This window comes from Lutjanus erythropterus, chromosome 21 (assembly GCF_056507025.1).
Source record: "Lutjanus erythropterus isolate fLutEry1 chromosome 21, fLutEry1.hap2, whole genome shotgun sequence".
NCBI lineage: Eukaryota > Metazoa > Chordata > Actinopteri > Lutjaniformes > Lutjanidae > Lutjanus > Lutjanus erythropterus.
The window spans coordinates 7,825,811-7,838,412 of record NC_139337.1 but is presented as its reverse complement, the minus strand read 5'-3'; the positions used below and the strand labels follow the sequence as shown (position 1 = coordinate 7,838,412).

General features: G+C 41.9%; 1 protein-coding gene across 2 annotated transcripts in view; it reads right to left on the bottom strand.

Moving 5' to 3' along the window:
* mpp7a (MAGUK p55 scaffold protein 7a) overlaps positions 1–12,602 on the bottom strand; it is a 169,663-nt gene that overhangs the window by 10,970 nt on the left and 146,091 nt on the right. For both annotated transcript variants that reach the window (XM_084747404.1, XM_084747405.1), the window contains exons 13-16: positions 11,142–11,222; positions 7,784–7,877; positions 4,153–4,261; positions 763–906 (exon numbers count right to left, since the gene is read on the bottom strand). In XM_084747404.1, coding sequence (XP_084603530.1) covers positions 763–906; positions 4,153–4,261; positions 7,784–7,877; positions 11,142–11,222 — 428 coding nt within the window. The remainder of the gene's footprint in view (positions 1–762; positions 907–4,152; positions 4,262–7,783; positions 7,878–11,141; positions 11,223–12,602) is intronic.

The window sequence follows — 12,602 nt, the reverse complement described above, 5'->3', positions numbered from 1 at the left end:
GGGCTGGGAAAACCATCATCCACCCTCCTCACACCCAACCCCCCCCTGCTAGCTCCCCAACCCTGCGACTTCACAGCAGCACCGAACGCCGGCTAATTGGTTTCATGTGCGTCCCCGTCGGGCTGGGATAAAGGTGTGTAAAGGATGACCTCATCACTCACACACACACACACACACACACGTACTGTACACACAGGGTCCAGATAATGTTTCTGTTATTTCTTCTGCTGCTAATCTGTGAGGTGTAAAGCCATGTGTTTCTACAGTATAACACCTTCGCTTCATTGGACTGTGTGTTCAGTATGTGACTGATCTTCTTACAACACAGAAATATCAACATCTTATACAGTCATTGTGTGTTTACAGGTTTCTGACCATAAAACTTAATAAATAACTAGATTCCACAGTTTTGACACTAGTTTTATTTGTTGTAAATTTCCTCTCCAGCTTTATGTTTAATATCCCCTTTATCCTTACTTAATGTATATCCTATTAGCTGTATCCTGTTTTATTCTGCTATAGTGATCCAATTTCCTCACAGGGGTCATTAAACTTTCATTTAGCTTAATCTAATCTGAATAGCATTTACAAGTGTCATCCATTTTGGGGGCACCAGCTATTCACTGAAAAGTGTGTTAAATTGACTTCCTGATTGTCTAAATCAAAGTAAACTGACCCATCTGGCACTTCAAACTGTCTGAATAACTGATCTATGTCTGATTGAGCGTGAGAAATAAACATCTTTTTGTCACGTTCTCTTACCGTGAATGGCTTGGCAGTTCCCTTGTCGTCTTTGCCTGATATGATTTTGGCGTTCTTTCTGGTCTCCCTCAACCTCTCGATCGATGGAGGCTTCACGAACACTACGAAGGGTTTAAACTCCGCCGTCCGCAGGTGCTTTATTGTCTGGACAGAGAAAAATGAAACCAAATATCAACTCAACAGAACAGGAAAAGCTTGAGACAATACCATCGAGCAACAAGAGGGGAGGACAGAGATAAATCTAGAATTCAAAAGTAATTTAATAAACATTTTTCAGCTTTATAAGCATGAGGACAGATCAATAGTGTGTTTGATGCAGTGGGTTCCAACTAGAGAGTGGGAGTCCCTTAGGTATAGAACATTTTGTGTTTTAAGGAAGGAACCAAGAAATAAGACTTATGGCCCTTTCACACCTTCCTTGTTTCAGACTTTTCAGTTTGATCCAAACCAAAATTACAGTGTGAAATCTCTCTTATATTGTCATGGATGTCTGGACCAGAACTTGGGGAAATCCATCAGGATATTTTACTAAAAACCACAAATCTCCATCTCATGGTAGCACTAGAAGAAACGGCAGGAGATCGCGAAAGTCAGACACAGTCATCATTTGGGAACCATAATGTCTGTACAAAAATTTGTGGTGACACTAAAATGACCGTAAATATTTGCATTGTAATCAATTAAATAGTTGTTGAGATATTTCAGTCTTTACTAAAGTAATGGACTGATCACCTGGCATCGTCATCTTTAGAGCCATACTGCTATTCTTCTTATTCCTCTAAAAATGTGTTTTTTCTGATAGGCAAAACAATCTCAGCTCTAGGTTCACTCCTGCCCTGTTTACACCTGACATTCACATGAATCTTGAGGGATCCGATGTGCACAGATCTGAACAAGCTAAGGACACATCAAGATGCGATGGATCAGACCACATTCAGAGGAAGCCTGGGCCACACATGACCACATTCTTTCAGCAGCATGTACACAATGTGTCCTGGGTCACACTGAAGGACCACCTACTCAACTGACGTCCTCTGTGTAAGCAGACCTACATACTCATGTGCAAATGGCTTGATATTGAAGTGTGAAATTCTTGTGGATGTAGTACACGTGAAACATGCTGTCAGATTTCCATGTGGACCAAAGACTAAGCACAATGGAAACAAACTCCTTCTTCTTCCTTAAATTTCCAGAAGATTAGGCACCAGAAGTGCACTGCATTGTGTCCCACCATTTAAAAATAATGGATTTGGTCGATGCAAACAGAAATGGTGCACGTTTATTTACATACAGAGTGGAAAAGTGAGATCCGATCACAAGTGGTTACTCAAAATGCATGTGGAGATGCTTTGCAATGCCAGGTGTGAACTGACGTACTTATAGCTGTCCACCTCTGATTGGACCACTCAAGACTCGTATTAATGAAAGGTATAAAGAGGGCCTTTGACTCTTGTTTTGGAGATTTCAACTTTATCTGTGTCCTGATAACAGCAGATTGCTCAAGTGCCATGAAAATGTGGATGTTCAAACTTTGCATGATTCTGAAAAACTCCTTTCATTCCAGTTCACCTTTTTTGTTTACATATATCAGGCTTAGCTCTATTGTTTGCTTTTTTAAAATTGATTATAAAATTACTGGAGTTATTTTTAGGCCTCTTAAATATTACTCAAAATAACTCAGAAATCTCAGACAGGAAAATGACTGGCTAAGTTGTCACATGTCATGGCTTTAAGGGGTCACAAACCAAAAAAGGTTGTGCACCACTGGTTTAATGTATGGGTGGCTGAAACAATAAACAGGCCTCTGGTTATCTTGTGTGTGTGGTTCTTTTAGAAGATAGTGGAGGATGCATTTCTGGTTCATCTCCCTACCCAAGAGGTAGAAGAGAGATCAGAGTTGGTTAGTGGTGGCGTCAGGCCTCAGGCTCTCCCCTGGTTCCAGCACCGCGATCAGGGCTTCTAACTGTGTTAATAGGCAGTGGGTCCAAAGCCACAGCTGATAGGAAGATGGATAAAAACCTAAAGGAGGGGCAGGAGAAGAACCACTGGGAAGCATCCATGGCAGTTCTCATCGACTGCTCACAGAGCCAGCATGGGAGCAAAAACAAGCTCTGACACTGCCACTGATCTGCTCCATGAGTCATGGTGGAGAATGTGCTCACAGTGAAGGTAGGGGAGATGACTAGTAGCTTACACAACACCACAAATGTGTGCCAAAAACAAAAAAGTACATACCTACATGTACATACACCCACATGAGCTTCCACAGATGCACTTTAGCCGAGGGCTCTTTGCTGCTCATGGCCAGGGCGCCTTGTAGACATGCCAGGTTAATCTATATAATGGTGTATTTTGCCTGTGTGTCATTATCCACTGAGCAAAAACAAACAGAGAGGAGCTGCTGGGGCAGCGGCTGGACGATACGGGTGCATTAATGGGAATCGTGCTCAGGGCTTTGTCGGTGGCACAGTGACAAGCCGGCCATTTGTGTAGGGTCCGATCGCCACCACCCAAGACACATAAGCCAAAGAGGAAATCTTCAAATAGAGGAAATTAGCGGTAATTGCTCCCTTTAAAATGCCCCCTTTAAAACCCACTTTGGTAACCCAGTAAGCAGCCAAGGCCTCAGGAAAGCCAAGGAAGAGAGAGAGCTGCTTCCGAGATACAGAGGTGCCAAAGGGATAAAAATACAGACATATGTTAAGTACAGTAAAATGGACAATACAGCAGCGTATGCTTTTGGGCGGGGCTACTATGTGATTGACAAGTCATTTTCAATGAGTCTGTCCAGTGCACACAGGGCTCAGGAAACTCAGATCAAAGTGCCAAACTAGGCAGTGTTGATCAACTATGGATCAATAATCTGTTAATACGTAGCATTTTTCTCGCTTAAAATGTTTTCAGAAACATCATTTAGGGTACTACTTAGTTGTAATACGTAAAATAGTTCGGATTAAAATGATCATTATTGCAAGATCATTCATGAGTCTGAGGCTGCCTTCATGACCAGGCGGCCGCCATTGTGTTTCCAGTTTCCACGAAACTCAGATCAAACTGGCAAACTAGGCAGTGTTAATCAGATATTGTGTGTTTCTTGCATAAAATGTTTTCAGAAACATTTCAGTGTACTGTGTAGCCTTAATGCAAGAAAGACTGCGACCAGGCAGGCCGCCATTATTTCCTGCTGAAGAGACAAGCCTAAACCAAGCACTGCCCAACTCACAGTACATCACCCACCAGCTCCACGCTCTTGTCGGTACTGTGCATGCTCTGGTTGCAAAAACACAAGGTTTCAATACGGTAGTCCCATGGTTGATATCATGGTTGGTTCACACTTGGGGAAGAGGGAAGAGAGGAATGGGTTGGAGAGGGAGAGTTTGTGTTACTCACATGAGGCTGGACATCCAATAAGCACACTTTGTTCTTGGAGAGGACGGAGCGTATTGAGTCTAGACTTGTCCCATAGTAGTTCCCTTTGTACTCTCCATACTCAATGAACCTGTGAGGTGAGATGGAAACAGAGAAGAGATGAGAAGGATTGTTGAGCACCTTTTGTGATCATTTTTGGGGAGGGATTAGTATCTAATGCAGCACTAATGTCCCTTGGGAGTAACATTAGAATCTAATCTTGTGGACTGCGTCAGCACACTCCTGAGATTCATCTGAGAAATAATGATATATAAAAACCCTACAAATCCACAGAGACAGGAGGATTACTCTTTCAACCGCTGACAGATCTGAAGATAGCATTCTCGAGCAGAACTTAAAAACCAGACGTTTTGGCCGAGCGTGTTTTTATATAATCTCCTACGCTACCCCTTTCAATCAGTAACACCTGTTTGTTCCAGAAAAACCACAAAGCCCCTGAATGCCAAAACCTTCCCTCCTTTAATCCACCAGGATTTTAACCCAGCAAGAAGCGACTGCATAGGCGCGAGCAAACAAACACTTTTCCACAAGATAATCTTCTCCCTTTCACACCAATCAGCTGTCATGAGAAAAAAAAAGCCACCAGTGTATTTTTAGCCGAAAACAAGAGGAAAAAAAGGCAGCGAGGAGAGTAACGACGTGGAAAGAATTTGAAGCTAATAGGACTGCGTGGTATGCTCGCAGTCTGCTCATGACGAGTGTCGGACAGAATGACTGCCTCACTGTGACTGATGCCATGTAAAAAGAAAGTTTTATGGTAATTGCCCATGTAAGAAAGTTTTACTCAGCGTTTTTTTTGAAAAGGAGGGAGACTTGAGTCTAACAAACCTCATATTTGGTTATGGGAAATTCATTTAAGAGCTTACAGTAGCGTGTGTTTAAAAACTCACACCTTACAGCGTGCTGCCTTGTTTGTCGTCAGAGGAGAGAAGGTATATAGATTATAGGAAAGCATGCCAGTGGAGGTTCAGTTATATTGAGAGAATGGATTGCTGCCATTCTGACACAGAACAGGGCTTCCCTTGGGAAAGTTGTTCGAGCTAAACACAAGTTGTTGTGAGACCTTTTATTTCTGCACACAGTGCATTGTTTCTGCTGCATGCAATGAGGCATAACGCAAACAAGTTCATCTCACTCCTCGTCTACTTTGCTGCCTTGTAATTTCAGCGTGGAGTGTCCCACGCATCCACCCCACATCACAGCTGTGTCACTCACCCCTCCGACTCCCTGAAAAACATTGCATGCCTCGACCTACACCGCAACATGGCCTAAATATACAGCCCCCCTTTCCCTTCTTCTCCCTGCATGCTCTGACACTCTATATGCACTCACCACCACAGGCTTCCCTCTGTCATGTGTGTGTTTGCGTGCATAAATGTTTTGCATGTGCACCCTACAGTGTATCCCCCCCCTCCCCCTTCCAGCTCGTGTGAGCCCGGCAGAAAGGCATCAATCATTCTTATGACTATTACAACTTGCATTTCAATTTGTCGGCCACAAATGTCAAGGCGGGCCGTGGTGTGGCTGGATTCAGAGAGAGCGCCTGAGGGAAGGAGGAAGCAGGGACAGGAGACCTTGGGGCCACTGTCTGGAGATCCGTTACCAACACAGGGCCTGGCCCTGTCAACACCAGCTCACACTCGGTTACAGAGACGCTCAGACGACAGCGGGGAGGCTGTGTTTGAACACTGGCAGCAAGTGCAAGACCAGTCGGACCGCTGCTGCTTCCACCACTGCTCTGCCTCTCAGTGGTCCAGAGCACAGAGAGGGATTCGGTCGTTTACATTAGACTGAGGAGTCTCAAATCTCACTTATTCTAAGCACAGTTATTTTTGTTTAGCTTTGAAATAGCTAAAAACTAGATAAAACATTGTATAATTAACTGACAAATCAAAAACAATACTTTTGAAAATCAGTGACTGAAGTTACATTAATACACAACCCCAAAAAGTTGGGACACTGTGTAAAATATAAATATTACTTGAGTACATAAATGTACTCCACTGAAAACAGTTCAGAGAACATACATCTCATATTTTACCTGATCAATGTCATTGATTTTTGTAAATATATGCTTATTCTGAATCTGATGGCAGCAACATGTTTCAAACAAGTTGGGACAGGGGTAACAACAGACCGGGAGACTCACAAATACTGTTTGGAATATTTCACAGGTAAACAAGTTAATTTACAGGTGACTGAATCATGACTGGGTGTGAAAGCGGCATCCCTGAATGGCTCAGCCTACTCTATGCAGAATATTAATACATGGGCTCAACCATTTTTTGGAGTTGCGGTTGTAGTATTAGGGCAACTATAAGGGGAAAAAAAGAAGATTTTGAGAATTAAGTCAAAACATTTTAATGTTATGGGAATAAAATTGTAATTTTACAAGAAAGTGTCATAATAATTTAAACTCATCATAACTGTTATAGAGAAAAAGATTAAAATAAACACTTTGTTTTTGAAATTTAATAACCCTTTTTATTCATACCAAAATAAATGTATTATCATAATACCATGCCTTTTTCCTCATAAATGTGATATTTTGACTTTTTTCTCAAAGCTATGATTTTATTATTGAAATAATAAGACTTAGTCTCATAATCTATAATTTTTTCCACTGCCTTTAGTATTATAAGACATTTCATGACCCACGATGGGTGAAAAGCAGTACGAAAAAAAGCTTCATATTGCCAAGTCGTTTTTGTTTATTGCTGAGTCCTAGAAGTCTTGCTTTCTTAAGAAAAGTAGGATTATAGTAAAGTACAGTAGTTATTATGATTTCAACCTGTTCATAATTCAACAAATCATATTTTAGTATAGAAAAAAAAAGCAAAAATCCATTTGTTCTGGAAACAGGTAGAAATTATGTAATTATACTTGTACATTTTTTTCATGTTTTACGGTAAGAAATTAAAGGACCAGTGTGTATATTTTAATGGCATATCACAAAAACCTCCTCTCACTCTTCCCTTCTTAACGTGTAGGAGAACACAGTGGCAGTGAAACTCGTGCAAAATGTGAAAAGCCTTATCTAGAGTCAGTTTGGTTTGTCCATCCTGGTCTACTGTAGAAACATGTCAGTGCTACATGGCAGCCTCTGTGGAAGAGGACCTGCCCTCTCTGTAGATATAAAGAGCTCATTCTAAGGTAAAGATAATACAACAGTTCTTACTGTACTAACACTGATGAAAACACACTGATGAAGATTATATTACATTTTTGCCATGTTCTGCCAATAAATCCCCCTAAATCACACACACTGAACCTTTACTGTATGTGAAGCAGACCCAATAAGAGAGTTATAAAGAAAATCTGTAGATGTTTGCGGTATATGGGGGGGAATAACCACAGCATATGGAAGAAGAGTTGTGAAACCCGATTTTCACTTGTCTCAACTTTGCTGACTGCATCCCATCTCAATTGGAAATTTATTGTTCACAACGTGCAGCAGAGGTCGTAAATAATGAAATCATGAATATCTGTGGTCCACGTCTTCTGTATAAAGTTAAGAGTCTGACAGTTACACAGTGTGTTGAGTCTGTCAATGGCCTTTTTCTTTACTCATACTAAACACAGTTGTGCCTACTTGTTGTTGTGAATATCCGTCTCAAAGAGGTGTTTGGAGATGAAGTGGTACTCCACGCCGTCGCTCTCCTGGTTCCTCTTGGCCCGACTGGTGTCTGAGAGAGAGGAGAGAGGAGGAGGAGCAGTGATTACCTCAAACCCAGACTGTCTGACTCACTGTTGGGGCTGAAAGCATCTGAACTGAGCCCCTTATTAACATCGCTGGAAGTCTGAAACACAGCACGCCGGCCCATGCCAACCCTTGTATATATTATTGTGTAATAGCACCATAAAATACACAACCTGTAGTGCTGCAGCACTAAACTCAGACACTTAACTGACATTCAGCAGAGGTTTACTGTGTCTTATTAAATTTGTCTCTTGTAATGTGGCTGCAGAGGCTGTAGAAACAGAAGCCGGAGCGTTAGCCGCCAATGCTAGCCGCTGTAAGGTAATTGAGTTTGGGAGCTCTCATTAACATCAAGTCTCTACATTTACTTGGCCATAAACCATAAAGCCTCGCTGTAAAATGGGCGGTGGGGGCGGCACGTGGAGGGAACGTGAGCAGACAGCGCTGGTGGATTCGGAAGGGTCACGGGGTCGACTCACACTCCGGCTCGTTTCGGGAGCACTTCAAAGGTCAGAGGGGAGAGTTGTGCACCCGTCAGACACTTCGAGCAGCTCCAAAACAAACTATTAAAACTTTTATCACCTGCAACCAAAACTGCCAAGTTCTCCTCTACTCTCCTCTGAGTTGTTCTTCGCGTCAGCATATGTTGAGGCACTGCCCTGGTAGTGGACCAGCGCCTTTCCTTTATACGGTCCAGGCTGATCTACAGGGTTCATGGAAAACCAATGGTGTGATTTATACAACGTGTCACTCGCTTGAGGAGGAAAGACAGCCATAAATCCAACTGTGGTGAAGAAGACAGTGAGGAAGATCAATGACTTTCTGTCATCGGTCTCAGACAACAGTAGGAAAAACACAAGGAGGAGGCCAAAACAGGCTTGTCATAAGATAACATATACTTATACCTCCCATTCAGAAACGTGTAAGACGCAGTTCCAAACAGCCCCTTAGTAGTTAGACCGACACCATCCACCATGCGTTATTTTGGAGTCTGTTTTGTGGTGCAGAAAATAATTACAGTCCAACTAAAGAATGTGCATCCGTTCAATCCCAAATCACGGAAAATATCAGTAAACTTGGACTGGAATCAAAATGTTTAACCCCCTACTCTAATGGCTTATTGCAAGGCTCCTTGTGTTTCTTAGACGGCTGGTTTACATTTTACAGCGACAAGCAGAAGGAGAGAGGAAAAAGAAAACCCAAATCTTAACCGGGGCCACAAGCTGGTGGTCTCCAAAGCTCCGGTTTTCAAATTAACAAAAAGGGGTAACGCTTTCGGGCTTAATCCGAAACAACAGCAAGTGTTAAACACATCCATGTGTCCATTGGCAGCAATCAAACTTTAAAAAAGAGGGAGACGAGATACTTTCCGAGTCTCTTTTCCTCTCAATGAGAGCCAGGACTTGTGCCATACGTCTTCTATATGGGTCAGAATCAGGCTGTCTGGGCTCTATTAAACACAGCATCACAGGTCACATTTGAGAACAATTAACATGCCGCATGGAAAAAAAAGGCCCCACCGATGGGATTTTAATACCAGGGACATTTCAAGTGTCAGACTTCGACTGGTACACATCCATTATGCCACACGGCATGTAACAAACACGGCAATTAATATCAGCGGTCCTCATATTTCCGCAAAACTTGTGTCGCAGTTTCCCTCCAAGCCCCAGATGGTAACTACGCAATTACTTATGCCACTGCCCTGCTTAAATGTATAAATCAAAAAGATTTATTTGTCCCAACATGCTGGCTTCGGGATACCAGAATTGCAGAAAGCTAAAAAAAAGGAAAAAAAAAAGAGCTGGATGGTGTTCAGAATTATGGCAAGCTGTCGTTGGGTCCTTAAAAGGAGAAAAAGGGGAGGAGGCAGCAGGGGAATGAGACAGAAAAAGACGGAAAGAAAGTGAGAAATAAACTGAGAGAGAAAGGAGAGCGGGTAGCTTGGTGCCAATTCGTGAAGCAGTGGAATGGCATGTCTTCAGGAGGTAGAAAAACGCAGTTTCCTCCATCATTCGGAGCTTGTCAGCCAGACTGTGAAAAGCTGACAATTACACAGGAGGAGAAACAACCGGCCGGGCCCTGAGAGGAGCAGCCATGGTGCCCTGGGTGTTACTCACTGCCAGACAGCTCCCTCTGTGTATGTGTGTGTGTGTGTGTGTGTGTGTCAGACTGGACTTTCATCGCTCAAACAGCACAGGCACTCTCACACTCTGTGAAAACTAAACTGAAGCAAGAAAGCTAAACATCCTTCACCTAAAGTGATTATTTTGATTTGTTGCTAAAAACTCACAGGGTGCAGCGGGGCGCTGTGCAGTCGGAATTCGATCTGGCATCCTGAGCGCTTACATTTCTCCCAGAATGTTTTTACAATGTGTTTGTCGCCGTGGACAGATCTGCGAGAGGCTTCTTGGGCATAAATGGATTCAGAAGAGTAGCAAAGAAGGCAACTTATCACTGTGACAACACAGCTGTAGTGTCAGTCATTTCATGTTTGAGGAGGGTCTTTCCTCTAGAGAACTGTGCAGCTCACCAACAGGTAACAGTGATAAAGAGAAACACTTTTATTTTGAAGTGTCTTCTTCTTGTTTGCTTATTTTATCCTCTTGGTAAATCCTCTTGAGCATCTGGATATTTATAGTAAGTTGTCCTGAGGTTACATCAGTTACACTGAGAGCTCATTTACAGCAAGACGTGTTTTTTCCCAGACTAATCTTGTATTATCTTAAAGTAGAATGTTAGGCAAAATATACCTTATTAAAGGGACAGTTCATCCACAAATCAAAAATATAATTTTTCCTCAGGCCTATAGTGCTGTTCATAGAGATGTCTGCCTTCCCTTGAATATAATGGAGCTAGATGGCACTCAGCTTGTGGTGCTCAAAGTGCCCAAAAAAAGAAAAGAAAGCCTATTGTACGATGCAATTTCAAGCCTTTTTATTGTAGGCTGAACAGAATTACTGTGTGTGCTGTTGCAGTTTTCTGATGTCCAACAGTCCACCTGGCTCTTTTATAAGCTGGTCTGGTAAAAGGCTTATGGTGGACACAATGTATAAAACACACATTCACACATAAGACAAACAGCTACACACACACAGATAAGAAAGAAGCAACGCGCAGAGAGGAAAGATTGGAAGACAAATGGAATCTACTGGAAGACACTCAGCGCAGGCTGGATTGGACCCCAGACACGCAGGGACAGACAGGACCTGACCTGACCTCAGTGACATGAGTGGAGGAGTAAACTTACGTGGGATGGTCACACTGAAGTGCTGGGGGTCTGAGATCAACAGCTTCCTCTTCAGCTCATTCAAGCCGACGCCTGTGGGTCCTGCACAAACACAAACAAGCAAACACAACATGGAAATGACAGAATCTATCAGACATTTTCTGCAATCAGACAAGAGAGACACTGACATTCAAAGTGTCTTCTACTGTTCACTTAGGCTGGACATATACTAGATCTTAGCTATATATTTGTATGTACATGATGGCTGCCTCGCATATTCCACGTCCGTTTGGAGTATTGCGGCGCGTGTACTCAGAAATGAATGTGACATTCAGGATGTCACAAGGTTTGAATACAGGAGGCTCATCAGAAGCGACAACAATGGCGGAAAGATTTGAAGACAAGCTAAATGAAAACAAATCTGAGACCGTCACATCTGTACAGGGCAGACGATGTAAGAAACACAGTGGGGACGGTGCTGACAGCATGTTTTCTCACCTGACCTGGCGAAACAGTTCTATCAACCAGTGGTTCACTGACCAATTTTCCACAAAATAATAAAATGTTTTACATCTAGCTTATACAGTCTGAGTTATCTGGTGTGACCTCTAGTGGAATCCTCCAGCAAAACACATAGCAGGCAAGTAGTGAACAATTAAGATCACGACATGACGGTTTGTCTCTGTGAACACATGGTTAAAAAGCAAATATACCTCCAGCCTTAATGTAGAAAAGGCAAAGTCAATATTCCTGTGATGAGGTTACTATAATCTATATCCACATATAATATACCAAACTGCATCGTCTTAGATTTATCATGCAATCAAAATTAAGAAACACTTTTATTAATATATCAAAGCAATTTAGTACCAGTGCATTTCCATGAAGCGGAGGGACTCAAAAGACAAAAGGAAATTCAAAAGAGACTAAAAAAAAGTCCCTAACTCCAAAAACACTCTTCCCATGATGCAATGCTACCTGACATTATCACGATAACTTTTTAACTTCAGAAAGCTCCTGTCAGATGACGAGTTCACTGAACTCCTGAAGTGTCCCTTTACACAAAGTAAATAATACATCACATACATCTTATACATTAGAACAATACACCTGCAATGTGTCCAGAATTATATGTTATATAGTAGCATTATTACTATGGGAGTTCTGGTAAAAGTTATGGTAACTTATCTAACACAGTTTTATTTTACATTAAGTTATACTGCAGCATTACTTATTTAACTACATGGAATATTTTATTATATTCTGTGTGTTGCACTTTAATATACTATTTTTCATACTTTATACTTCATTTCAGTTAGAAGTCAGTTAATTCCTTTATGTAATCGCCCCCATTTGTATAATTTCTTCTTTTATTTATAGACATTTCATTATAACAGTTCTTTAGTTCAGTGTTTTTTCTCATCACTTGTCTGTCTCCATGCAGGTGTAATTTTTGTAATTTGTGGAATTTTCTTCTTGAGA